Source organism: Cynara cardunculus (genome assembly GCF_001531365.2).
Source record: "Cynara cardunculus var. scolymus isolate 2C chromosome LG 2, CcrdV1, whole genome shotgun sequence".
In the NCBI taxonomy this organism is placed as follows: Eukaryota; Viridiplantae; Streptophyta; class Magnoliopsida; order Asterales; family Asteraceae; genus Cynara; species Cynara cardunculus.
The window spans coordinates 10,780,402-10,794,912 of record NC_037529.1 but is presented as its reverse complement, the minus strand read 5'-3'; the positions used below and the strand labels follow the sequence as shown (position 1 = coordinate 10,794,912).

General features: G+C 34.3%; 1 protein-coding gene across 1 annotated transcript; it reads right to left on the bottom strand.

The window, feature by feature from the left end:
- Positions 1–4,597: 4,597 nt before the first annotated feature.
- On the bottom strand, positions 4,598–7,562 carry LOC112506624 (shikimate O-hydroxycinnamoyltransferase-like). Its single transcript, XM_025110805.1, has 2 exons — positions 7,071–7,562; positions 4,598–5,554 (listed from the first exon to the last, which is right to left on the bottom strand). The coding sequence occupies exons 1-2, from the start codon at positions 7,527–7,529 to the stop codon at positions 4,664–4,666; spliced, it is 1,350 nt and encodes a 449-aa protein (XP_024966573.1). The 5' UTR covers positions 7,530–7,562; the 3' UTR covers positions 4,598–4,663.
- Positions 7,563–14,511: the final 6,949 nt, after the last annotated feature.

Here is a 14,511-nt window from a genome sequence, read left to right as displayed (position 1 = left end):
TTGTAGACGTGTGATTTGGGTGTTTCAATTTGTTTGATTTTGCTTTTGATGATGACTGATTGAGATTTCTGTTAATTGGGGGAAATCAAGGTTGGAAACCCATATGAAATATTCACTGGTTATGGAAATTCAGGGCAGATAACAAACCAAATGGACCCAATATATCCCACTTGAAAGTAGCAAGATGCCCGCAGACCTTACCTCAACCAATAGGATCATTCCAGTCACTTTTGTGGGTTTTTGGTGATTACAAGCCCTATTTGATTATGCTACACTCTGGACTTTTGGGTGTTCTTTTTCTTTTAGAAAGTTGTATCAGCAACCCAAAGGCACCACTAATCCACATGACCGCCGCACAGTCCTACAACTGCGAAAACCCTCCTGTAGGGAGCTTGGTGATGCCACAAGGGTATTTACACCCAATGGGAAACAAACCTAGGAGTAAGATGAACTACCCTTCTTATTGGCATGGTATGCCTTGAACAGCAGCGCAAAGCTAGAGTGTCAACATGGCTTTATTATAACCAAGGTCTGAATCAGAAAGATAAAAGAAAGCATATTATGTATCCTAACACAAAGTTTGTGAGAAGTTTTACTGTGACTTTTGATAATCTGAACAGAAAAGCAAAAAAAAAAAATGAAATTTAACTTAATTACGAGACCCTGATTGATAGAGATGCGCTAGATCCAACTTCGAGCCACCATCACTCATGGGGGTCAAAATCTGGTACAGCCCTGCATGTGTTACAGCATCGGAGCATCCCCTAGAGTACCATGGTTTGATGTTCATCTTTTATTCTAACTTATATCTCTTGCAGCCATGTAATCAAGGATAGGCTGCTTATTAGAAGAAGTTTTCACTCTGCTAATTCTTTGAGAAGTTGAATCAACATTGGAAGTCGACCTGTGAGTTCTATGTGTATGTCCATTATTGTGTCATACTGTTTGCTAACCTTTTAGAGTCTTCGTTGATCAGTGCAGCCATACAAACCACATGTGTTCCGTCCTAAATGCCCTTGTGAACAAAATGCTAGCTATTTCAACACCATATTAGCAATGTGACCAGACCTTATGAAAACAACAATTTGTGCATAAAATGCAATTTCACTCTAGATCTTAACACATATACATAAAAGTACATGGGTAATTATCTTTTATCGACATAGTATCAAATCGTTCCCCTGTTATTAAGACAAGCTGTTAATTCTTCCAACAATATCGTTAGATAATCAGTGTCAATTAAGCTTGGGGTAAAACCGTTAAACATTTCTGTCCATGTACTGAATGGAAAATGTATCTGAAATATTTGTTTAGGAAATGGTTCAGGTAACTGCAGGAAAGTAGGATTAAGAAGGTTGGTATTGCCAGATACAGAGAGGTTCAGTATACCAAGTTATCAAGGTAAAATGATTCTTCGAAACTCAAAATAAACAAGGCAAATATCGTCGGAACAAGAGAAGTTAAGCTAACACTTGGATAAATGTTGACTTTAGCAAGGGAATCGTAAGACTTGAGCTATAGCTTGAATGCTCGGTCCTTCCTAGCTTCCGCACATTTGTCCAGGCGCTCTTGTTTCTTTTCTTGTTTTGCAAATTGGGGATATTCACGGAAACGGTCTCTCTAGACCCTATCTCTGCTTGTGATTTACTGGGTCTGTTTGGTCTGCTATGCAGAGCTTGGAGTAGGAGATTCGGTTTGTTAAAGAGGAGGGGGGTCGTAAACATGATGGACCTTGTGTTCATTCCTATTGATCCTTCCTTGTGTTAGATACGAAGACTTCTTTGTTTTGGGAAAAAGGGGACTGAGTCGAACCCCTTGGAAGACCTTATTCAATCAGATATGTAGATTGAAGAATGAAGACTTGACATGTGGATATGCTCGGGACGTGGGGTTTTATTATGGTTAGGACCTCGGGATTAGTTACTTAAACTGACAAAAAGTGGATTAAAGTCAACGTTTGTAAATGGATTTGAGATCGACAACCTCCTAATTTAACCTCAAACCTAGTTCGAACAAAAAGTAGATTAAAGTCGGGTGTTACTTTACCTGACAAAAGTTGATGTATCTGTTAGGTCGTTATTGAACATATTTTTAGTGTTTAATTGTTTTAAAATTTTAAACACATCAATCTCTGATACACGAGGCGTCCCAAAAGTATAGTCCTTGCTACATGCCTCTAAATCGAGCACCAAGTCAACTCTTCCTGGTGACTCCACCACTATAACCTCATATACGAGTCAACAAGAAAAAGTGTTACATACATTTACAAGTCTACGGAATCCAAACATTTTACATAATGTGTAAATCTTATTAATTTCACGAAATCATTTTACTTGAACACAAGTTCGTCGACCTTAATGTTACTATTCTTGACGCTCTCATCATCTGTCTCTTAATGTTGGCTCCATCTCAAGACGAAGGAGGATACCCGTGTACCATTGAAAGTGATGAGAACACAAAAACATGCCAGCAAGTCAATGTTGCCTTGTAGCACCTCAAGGACTCAATGCCTTAGTACCTACGGACCTTCAACTGAGTTTCACGTCTAGATTTGACTGGCCTTAATGCCTATTCTTACGAATATCACCTCAAGACTCATGTCCTTAATGCCTATCCCTTTGGATAGCACCTCAAGGATCATAGTTCTCAACGCCTACCCTTTTCGGTAACATTTCGAAATTCAATAACCTTAATGCCTTTTTGAAGTTTCTACAACCATTATCCTCTAAAAGAAGGGTCAATTCTCTCATGGGTACAGAGATTTACAATTTGCAACAGTTAAATAAACATAGAGGCATTCACCTTCATCAAATAAGCAGTTATTATTAAAAATAACCTGATAGGTTAACAAATCCCAAATCCTTACATCTCATGAAATCCCCCATGTATGATTTATCACCATACTGTAAATAAAATGTATATTTCCCCATGTATTTGCACCATATGAACAAGCAAAGCAAAACCTTCCATTATTGGAAAGTGACCTCAAGATTTATGCTAGAGAGAGAAATCTAGTAATACAAATTACAAAGTAGGGCCTAAGTTCTCCTTGAAGAATGCTTAAAGCATCAACCACCACCTTTCGATGGTGGTTCCAGTCCAAGCCTTAAATGGCTAAGAAAAGCCCTAAATTTCACCCTTAAATATACTTTTAACGAAGAGAGGAGGAGGAGAAATGAGTTGGATGCCAACCCTTAGCCAAATGGCATTTAAGTTGATCAGCTACCCAAATCACAACCTTGGACGCGACCTAAGTCGTGAGCCAAGTTGCCTGCCCCATGGCCCGTGCCATATAGAGGCATACGCGACCTTGGCCGCGACTTGAGTTGTGGTCCAAGTCATGTGTCTCTCTGGAGTATGAGTTGTGTTTAATGGCTTATGTGACCTTGGTCGCAAACCTAAGTCTAGGTTACCCGCCGACCTCCTTTCTCGCTACACTCCCCCCCCCCCCCCCCCGGGGACAATAAACTTAAATATTCAATTATAAATAAATTTATACAATTATGTTAATGCTACAAGTTAGTTTAGTTTAACCCAGAAACAATATCCGTTAAAATTATGAGTTTTTTACGTAAGAAGGGATAAAATGTGTTTAATATTAAGTTGTTTCCGCTATAACGTAAGGTTTTGACCTCATTATCAAATCATATTCTGGTTTATTACTATGTTTTTGCGGTGAATGACAACTTGGATAGTGGATGTCTCATTAGTACATTTATGATTACATATGAACAAGTCAACAAATCTCGATTCGTGTTATGCGATTTCATTTTTTGGTTTAGGGATCTGTGATTTGTGATTTCAGGTCGTTGGACTGTTGGTTCTCTTTATGGGGGTTTGGTGCAATTTCTTGAAATTGTTCAACATAAATAATAACGTGTCGATATTTTTATTTCTTGCTCTTCTTTTTTTTTCTTAATTACTAATAAACAAAAATAGAAAAAGTTTTAGTGAATTTTGATGGTTGTTTTCGATAAAGAAAAAAATGATCAATCGTAGACTTCGATTGCCTCAACGATATTAAACGGTATTATTCCTTGTCACATAATATCTATGTTTACAATCTAAAGTCAAGATAATTTATATAATATCTATGTTTACAATCTAAAGTCAAGATAATTTATATCGATGTGGCACGAAGACCTCTTACAATGTGATACACAATGGGAAAATAAGAACATAACATCATTTAAAAAATTCAAAAACTTGACAACATTTAGAATGTGTTTTACACTTGCTTTTAAGGCTATTATATCTATACTATATTATAAAGCGTTTGATAAAAATTTGTAAAAACTATTTTTATGCATTAAGTATTGTTTATTGCATTATCAATGCATCTTAAAAAAATAGAGTACATTACTTTTTTCGTCCCCATGGTTTTTTAACAATTACGAGTCTTGTCCTCATGATTTTGAAATTCTAGTTTTCGTTTATATGATTTGTAATTCATTGTTATTTTCATTTCTTCATTTCTGATAGCTGATTTTACCTATTAAATGTATACGGTTAGTCGATACTGGTTTATGTAGAAAAAACTTGATGATTACACTCTTCAAGTCGCAAATAAAAAATGCCAAAAAACAGCACGATTTTCAGAAGAAAAAAAAAAGAGAAATCTTAGAATCATCTAAAATCGAGCGCAACATTACAACCAAAATCCTTAAAAATCATATAAGAACTTCTCAAACAATGGCTGTTCATCTGCATCTAAGCACACTGCCAATGACATACTCCTATCATTGTTTGGGCTTGGTAGCACATAAATGGTACCCTCGTACAATATGCATGCGGGTCCCATGAAAACCGGCCGCCCCCACCCAAAATCCGCATCGTGCACTGGCAGCCGAGTCCATGTGTTTATGTTCAGGTTTGGACTTGCAAAGTAACTTGGACCTCGAATCAAAGCTGATAGATCTGGCTGCACTTCAAGGTAGTCGATAGCAGATCTCAAATAGTTGTTATCCATTTTTGTCAATGTGGTTCGGATTAACGAAGCTGCATTAGACAGCGATTGAGTTGTTAGGTCACCGGATTTGGCAACTGGGGTGGTGGTGAACACCACGTTGCCTAGGTAGCCTGGCGGGAGTTGGGGGCTCAATCTGGACCGTCCATCTGTGGCCACGTACAATTTGGTTAGTTGATCATCAGGGAGTCCACGAGCCTTGCACGCACAGCGCCATAGATGAGCAGCTAGGATCTCGTATGTGCTGTAGGTGGTGTTGCTGCCATCGTTCTTGGCTGAGGCTTTGAGAACATTGAGTTGATCAAGTGTGAGCTTTAAAACGGTGGTGGAAGGTTTCCGACTTGATTCAGGGTTTTGGGAGATGGTTTTCATGGACGGAGGAGCGTGGTACTCGATGTGGTCAAAAGTGGGGGTAGGTGGTTCACGTGCACGAAGCAGGGTGCGGTCAATGAATGGCGGGATGGCGATGGAGAGGCCTCGAGCCATATCAGACCATGTGTTGATGAAATGGATAGAGGATAGACCATCTGCTAGAGTATGAAAGACCCCACAACCAAGAGCAACTCCCCCACACTTGAAATGGGTTACCTGATCACAACAATACATAATGATAAACAACAATTAGATAACACATGGACACATCATTCAACGAACCATAAAAGCTCACAGAATTGATAATAAGTCGGGATCTTCACGAAAACAATAACATGAAACAATTTTTCTCTTCAGGATAGATGTCAATATCATGTTAGCATATATCCTACCCTCCAAACTCCATCTTCGAGTGGGATATACAGGATTTGTTTGATTCGGTTTTATAAGAAATATCCACTTGGGAGCATTGACTTTCTTAGTTTCTCCGTTGAATCTCATTTGACTTTAGAAAGTCAAACGAGTTTCTGGCAATAGATGCAACCGAATGATAAGGATGGAATTTATACTCGAAACACTCCAAATTACAATTGATTTGAACAAATCCAACCATCTTCATATAACACGTTTCCATCCCAAAAAGACATTTTTCGCAGGCTAGTGGTCTTCACGTAAAAAAGTCTATATACTCCTTCGAGTAGAGGTAACGTATGCATATATTTTACCCTTCCTAAACGTTACTTCGTGTGGAATTTACTAGTCAACGCCATTGCCATGTGGGTTGTTTCCAAAAGTGAAAATTAGCATTTAACACTCACCAAATTCTTTATTAGCCTCGAAAGCTTTATGAACCCATAATAATTTCTAGGGTCCCATCTAAACAGTATAAAAAACCTTTTATGAGCTTTCATACAACCCCATATACATTTCTAGCCCCCTGCCTAATTTCTTTAACGAGAAATTCTACATATACTTGTTAATGTTATCATGTACATGTCAGATCACATTTTAATTGACCAATGTGTTGTCTCTCTCATCATGGTCTTCCAAATCAGGCAATCATAACATAAGGAAATTTGAACGCTTTGATCTAAATGAATCTTTTTGTTAACCTCAACTAGCGATTTACGAGGAGAGGATCCCTAAAGATCCAAGTCTGATCTAAATAATCTTGATTTCGTTTAAAATTGAATTATGTGTTTTGCATCTTAGAAATGGGCATTGAAAACCACAAGGGTTGAGGCGTTGAGGGGTGTGATGGAATATCTCATCTGTCCAGAGTTCGATTCAAGACGCATACAACAATTCTGGGCTGAGGACTGAAATTTTACGGTCACAATTTGTCAGGATTAGTCTAGGCACAACGTAGGAAACCAAATCAAGAACATAATGGTTGACCACAGCTGACACTTTATTCCTTTATTAGGACAAGGAAGTTGGTATTGCAAGACAAAATCTGATCGAAAACCCAAGAAATTTATTTCAGAGTATTAGATCTGATGACATGTGGGATCTGTGGAGCTGTCAAACCCATTAATGGTCTTTAAAAGTAATCCCATGTTATCTATGCATTCCAGGTGCCAAAACATGAAATTGTTCAAGTCCGGGACTGTATATGTATAAATATTAGTTAAAGGACTAAAGTTGAAGGTCGAGGTATGTTCAGGGACTGTTTATGTAAATTTAGAGTTCTAAAGCAGAGTAGCAAGCAGACTCGTGAAGGACATAATACCTGTGCAAAAAATAATGGGTAGGAAGAAATGTCGCCGGAGTAGTCAACAGTCGGAGTAAGACGTCGAAGCTCCGGAGACGGCGTGAACTCACCGAAGTCATCCAAGGTGGAATCCGACTCTGCCTCGACGAACAAAACACCTTCTCCATTACAATTAATTTCAAGTCTGCCATTCTGATCCCTGCTAATTCGACCGGCCATCGGGTAGAAGGAAACAAGCACATCAGCCAGCGCCTTCTTCATGACGTCGGCATCGAAGAAATTGGAAGCACCATTTGGACGGTAGAAATAGACAGTCAAAATATGGATTCTCCCCACAACCAAATCCAAATTAGAGGTCCATATAGTAGAAGATGGCGTAGGCTGGGAAGGTTGTACAAATGACGAATGTTTTATATTGATGTTCATCAGCTTGTGATGCTCATTGGGCACGGCTATGGTTGCCTGATCACTCCCCATGGTTGATTAGGGTTTGAAGAATGGAGGAAGAGAGAACACACAGAGAGGTGTGATGAGAGGTGCGTGTATTTATATTGAAGGGGAAAGTGGGTAGGTACGCTTTGGGAAGATGACAAATGGTACACAATTTAGATTCATCTACTCTCCATTATTCAAATAACTGAACCCAGTTTTACACCATAATTAAATCTTAGAAATCCAATAAAATATATTATTTTGATTCGAATTTTATTTTTAAAAACTTTATATTAAATTTTTTATTTCGAAGACATTTCGATTTTTTAAAAAATGACTTTTTGTTTACAAAATTGTTTTACACTTTTTTATTTCAAAAAGTCGTCGTATGTTAAAAAAAACCCATGTGTATATGTACTTCATTAAATTGTTGTAAAAAAGGAGAATCTCATAAAGAAAAAAAAAACGGATCAAAAAGTGGGGTATCGATGATAGTGGTCAAAACCGGCGTTAGGCAAAATGGAGAACGGACAATGATGGGACAGGGAGGGGTTTTTAGAATTTTGATAACTAAATCATAAGTGTGGGTTGTGTTGATAATCAATCTCATATATGGGGGTTATTTTGGTATTAATGCATTTTGGTGTATTTGGTTTTATAAACTGTTTAGAAAATGCATGTTATTATGTTATGAGGATTTTGGAAACATGAAAGTATGATTTCATTTGGAAAATGGTTCGCCATAACCAATGATGGGTTTTGACGTAATAATGGTATATGTTTGCATGAACATCAGCTAAATACATTTTATGGAGTTATGTTGGATTTTATTGAGTAATCACATAAGTGTTAAGTTATTGTGTTTGTCACTCGGTTTTGACTCAGATGAGTCTTGGGGACATTTGTCCGATTTGAATTGCTCTATCTTGAGCTTTTTGGGTATATGCATTTATAGCATTTTTATATGTAAAATTACATGTTTGAGTGCTTTGGTCATTCATTTGGAGTCATGTAATTTAAACTATGCATTGGAAAAAGTCAGTCTTGTGTTGATGGTCGTGAGGGTATTGCGTGGTTGAACTCCGGGACCGTTTTTTCATGACCTTAATCTTGTCAAATAGGCACTAGGAGGGTTGAGTCCGGAAGTGCATGTCTTGGTGACACACCAGGATCTCCACCGCTTGAGGTGTTCCGTTTGAGGTAGACACTAGGTGGGCCGAGCCTTGAGGTTGGAATTCGCAAAAATGGACACTAAGGTCAACCGACTCTGGAGGTGAAACTTGTTGAGAAATCGTAGGAACATTTGCGACTTTAAGTCTCAAAGTGTTATGCGATTAACGTTGTACGAGTGACACACTTATGTGTTCCCATAACGCTCAACGGATACAGGTCTCCATCGTGGTTGTTAAACGTTGTTTTGATAGTGTATTATCCATGTTTTAATATTACTTGGGTTTTGACAAGTAACCGTAATTTATTATGATTTTGATATATTGGATCCCCTCCATATATTAAAGTTTCGGATAAGGGGTTATTCTCATGTTTTTGGTATTTGGATTTTAAACCTATTTGTAATCCGTGTGAGTATTGGGCTCCAGTTCATAATTGTTGAGGTATTTCATTTAAGTGTTTTATCACAAAAATGGTGGTTTTGAGAAAGATATTCTTTTTTATTCTGAATGCATTTTATTGTTAGAAATTGTGATTTAAATAATATTCTTTCCTTTTTACCGCTTTATATAATAGCTGAAAACTGCTTGAACTCACTAGGCGTTAAACCTAACATTTTTTTTTTTGTTGCCATGTGCATCAGGTCTTTGTTCAAGTATGGTTCTAACTAGGGGCACTCAAAAACCCGACCAACCCGATCAACCCAACACGAAATAACTCAACCTGATATCTAATCGAGTTGTAAAATTGTCAAACCGTAGGTATTAGATTGATATTGGATTACTATTATTTGAACTCAACCCGATGAACCTGATATCCTTTTATTTCTTGGATTTAATATGATTGTTGAATTTTTATTAATATGTACATTAGACAATTACACTATCATGTATGCTTCTCATATACACATATTTTCAATCTATTCATATCTTTATATATGTTCAGTAACTGTGAACATATATATATATATAAATTGAGAAAATTAACTTAATGTGATATATGTAAGAAGTATGAATAAGTTGTATCAAATCATCAAATGGTTGATGATGAAAAAGAAATTATGAGTAGAAAAAGAACATATTATAGGTTAGAAGAATATTTCAATATACCAAAATATCAACCCAACTAACCCGTACGGGTTGGGTTGGGTTGCACTTTGGTTCAGGTCGGCTTGGGTTAATTTTTTTCAAACCGCAAGTATTAGGTTTTGTTGTTCAAATGTCTTCAACCCGATCAACCCAACCCATGAGCACCCTAGTTCTAAAACATGAATCGGAACAAAACACATACCACTTTGATGAGATTTGTCGTAAATGTATTATTGGAAAATTGTTAGATTTCTTTCGACTTCTATCCTACTCAAGAGCATTACAATATTTAATACACCTTATTTTCTTTTATTTCCAGCTCGAGAAAACCCAAACAAAAATTACGCTTTCCTTTTGTTTTCTATCATAACTTGAATTTTTTTTCTCTTCGAATTAAATGTCAATGTTAAAGTTCGTTCGTAAAAGGATGTTTAGTGGTATTTGAATTGAAAAATAGGTACGTAAAAATAATAAATTTATTCTTTGTACTACACCAGTTTCATATTATGGGATTCAAATCCGTTGAAAACTATTCATGTAGATATAATGTAACAACTCGTCCCACATGGATATAAAATGAGATCTGTGAGCTTCTTATAAGCCTCAACTTGTTGGCTACCAATAACTTTCACCATAGTTTTAAGTTGAATCTGAAGTTATTGAATCAGTCGGTTGCTTAATACTTTGGAATGTCCCGTATAGAGATAAAACGTCTGATGTATTATTGGTCATCATGTTTAATGCTATAGTATTCGTAAACGTATCTAAGTAAGAAATGTACAGATGGGCTCAAATCTCTTGATATGTACTACCACCTTGTTTTGTGGTCCCATTGTTTCTCGTAAAAGGAGATGTTTGACTGTTTATAAGCGTACGTCGATATGGTTTACTCAGATCCACTAACGGCAAAATTGAACAATCTTACCAACCGATCCTGTCAATAGTATTTTGAAATCATCAGAAAATGGTAAATGAATAATATTGCTTTAAAGCTTAATAAAAGATGGATTGTTACATTTACTTTTTAGAAGAAATTGAATAAAAATATTTGAATTAAGTTAATAATACAGTTTATTTATTTCTTAAATAAAAGCATACACAGCTCAATTCGATCCAAGGTTTGCACCTCCTGGTGGTCGAAATAGACTTTCTACCAATGGATTTGAATTATTCGCTTCAATCATGGTTTATTCTAGATGCCACCTATGTGGATAATTATGATTTGATTAGAAAACTGGCTTCAACGGTTTCCTGCAGCCCATGCAATAAACGATAATAGACAAAAAGAAACATAAGAAGTTACGTGAAAAACTCCAAAACCGAAGAAACACCAGAAAGAAAAACACAATTCACATCTTTCTACACTCACAGTAAATAAAGAATAAAATAGGGAAAATTGCACTAAAATGGAACCAACTCTCACCTAATTCTTATTTTGGGGAACCAACTTTTAAAATCGTCATTTTGGGGAACCAACTTGCACCTGATTCCTATTTTGGGGAATCAACTTGCAAAATAATTATAGAAAAATAACTAAAAATTCGTTTTTTTCCAAAAATTAATGCAATAAAAAATATTTTTCATTTCAAATCTCGTTTTTTTAATTCAGATATCAAATTGAACATTTAAAAAAAAATTCGAATTACCACAATAAAAATTGTTTTTTACTAATGCAAAAAAATTAATTTAATAGAAAAAATTTAATTGATGCAATTGATTAGATATAAAAATCTTGAATGTGATATTTAATATTGATTTTTTATTGCATGAATTAATTTTTTTCTATTAAATTGATTTTTTTGCATTAGTAAAAAAATAACTTTTATTGTGGTAATTTTTTTTTAAATGTTCAATTTGATATTTGAATTAAAAAAAACGAGATTTGAAATGAAAAATAGATTTTATTGCATTAATTTTTGGAAAAAAACGAATTTTAGTTATTTTTCTATAATTATTTTGCAAGTTGGTTCCCCAAAATAGGAATCAGGTGCAAGTTGATTCCCCAAAATGACGATTTTAAAAGTTGGTTCCTCAAAATAGGAATCAAGTGCAAGTTGGTTCCTCAAAATGTCGATTTTAAAAGTTGGGTTCCCCAAAATAAGAATTAAGTGAAAGTTGGTTCCATTTTGGTGCAATTTTCCCAATAAAATATTTAGTATATTTTATTGGAATGATTTGAAACCCAAGTCTCGAAACTCTTTTATAGAATCCCCGTCACATTTTCTTGCTCAATCAATATGGACAAACCTTCCAAACTTATCTTTTATTTTAGCCAAATAAATCTGAACGTAATCTACTTCAGTGCCACCATTTTAAGATATGATACTCGCTCGATCTTCATTTTGGACAATCTCTACGTCTTAGCTCTCCCGAAATAGAACACAACCTCATAAATAATTAACAAACAGGTTAATATTTATATCGGAAAACAATGAACAACACACTTTTTCCCGACAACAATTTTATATTTATTTATATTACATAATAATTTTTTTTGATTAACCTGAATATTCAACTCGTTATGTGAGCCGACTAATCCCAAGGCGACCACCCGCAAACCACCGCATTTGAACCTTTGTGGCTATAAGAGGATTTTTTATTTATTCTTGGATTTTCGAACCTGGGACCTCCAGACACTTTTGAACTTTGTAGACCAACAAGCTTAAACCAATCGGACACTACCATTTTTACATAATTATTTTGCACCCCATAAAAAGAATTCTAGATACACCCTAAATATCCATAATACCATAATTTTGTTATGAAAACATATGAATATAAATAAATAAAATTTGAATCAAAACTTTTGATAATAATAGCCAAATAAGAACAACAATTCTCAAAAGATTAAAACCAACAAAAGCTTTCTGGATTTTTTTTTATTAACCTGGATATCCAACCCGCTATGTGAACCGACTAATCCGAGGACGACCACTTGCTTTACAGATAGTCCAGAGTCACCACATTTGAAACTCCGTGGCCACAAGGAGATTTTTATTATTCCTTGTATTTGAACCTGAGACCTCTAGGTATTTTTGATCTTTGAAACCAGACTCAAATCAATCAGACACCATCCTTGTGGTTTTCTGGATTCTTGATGTTGGTTAGTTTGATTCTATTTTTAGTTTAAACAGACTCCATTTAACATATTATTTAATGCAACTTTTACTTGTTATGAATACTTGAATAGGTTGATCCTACCATTTTGAAGGTCATATGTGATAAAATATGTGCCCCAATAATTGTTTTCAAATATGTGATAAAATATGTGCACCAATATTTAAAAACAATTATATTTAATTTTAATAGATTTTGTATTTTAAAGTACTTAACATTCATTATACTATACTAATAAAATATTTTACAAATTAATCATTCTAAATACATCTTTTAATTTTTTTTATATAAAATAATAGTAATTCAATCTCATACGTATATGAATAAATTTGAGACATTAAGGGATCATTTACTAAACACTTACTTGGTAAGTGCTTACCGGATAAATATGAAAAGGGTCAAGAATCTTACCCTGTAAGAGCGATGGGAATAATGGAGAGTTTTACCCGGTAAGTGAGAGTGACGAATTTTACCCAGGTAATCGCTTACCCATCAAATCGTTGCATTCGATATGTTTTGATGTACTAAAATCTTGCGTATCAAAATAAAACGTAGTGTTGACTACTATCAGTAAGCGCTTACCGGGTAAGCAATTGGATAAACGGCCCGTAAGTCGTAGAGAATTCTCTAAATTTGAAGTTCTTTTAACAATACTTAAATTATTTTAAAAAAACACAAAAATTTCATTTTTTCTGTTTTAAAGAATGTTTTAAATATAAGAGATCACCAGCTTTTATCGGTTGAGCGACGGTGTTATAATAAAATTATAAAATATTTTAATAATTTAATTAATATTAAAATTTTAATAATAAAAAATCTAAATGAAAAATACAATTTTTTTTAGCTTTTATAATTGTCAAAACATACTTATGTTGGGTCTAGAAGCCATCCGATGGCCGCCCCAGCTCATGAAGTAAATGAGTAATTATTAAGACCCCTAAATTAATAATTAATAATTAATAGTTAATAATTAATAATTAATAATTAATAATTAATAGTTAATAATTAATAGTTAATAGTTAATAGTTAATAATTAATAGTTAATAATTAATAATTAATAGTTAAATTAATAATTAATAGTTAATAATAATGATGATGGTTAGGTAGGTTTTAGTGAAAATGTTGTCAATGAACAATGACACATGGGATGCACATGGCAGGACAACCACCAAAAGCCATCACTCTCAGTCATTTCGTTTTTCACATCTTTCATTTTCTTTTAAATTTGCCTTTTTTTTTCCAAAATAATCATATCAAAATCCAATAATTCACTTTCTTTTTCTTAATTAATAGGAAAAAGTCTAAAAAACACAATAAACTTTAGTGTTATTTTTTGTAACAGACAAGTCATTAAGCATTTCAAAACTTGTTAAACAACTTATTGGATTTTCTAAAACTTGTTATATACATTCTTATGAATTATAAAACTGTTTATTATAATAAAATATTGAAAAAAACATGGAAAAAAAACCAATGAACATTAATATTTTGAGTCGTAAAATCCCTAAACATTTTTTGAACAAGAAAAATACTTATATTATATAAAATAAAAGAAATATACTAAAAAAAATACCTACGTTTAAAAAAGATTATTGATGGAATTTATTTAAATTAAAAATAAAAGATATTATGTTACTTTTATTTTTCAAATT

What these genes read in the sequence shown, in the direction of transcription:
- LOC112506624 (XM_025110805.1), bottom strand. Translation starts at nt 7,529, where the DNA reads ATGGGGAGTGATCAGGCAACCATAGCCGTGCCCAATGAGCATCACAAG. An exon ending in ACCCATTATTTTTTGCACAG is followed by an intron (nt 5,555 to 7,070) that starts GTATTATGTCCT and finishes TGTTGTGATCAG; the next exon opens with GTAACCCATTTCAAGTGTGG.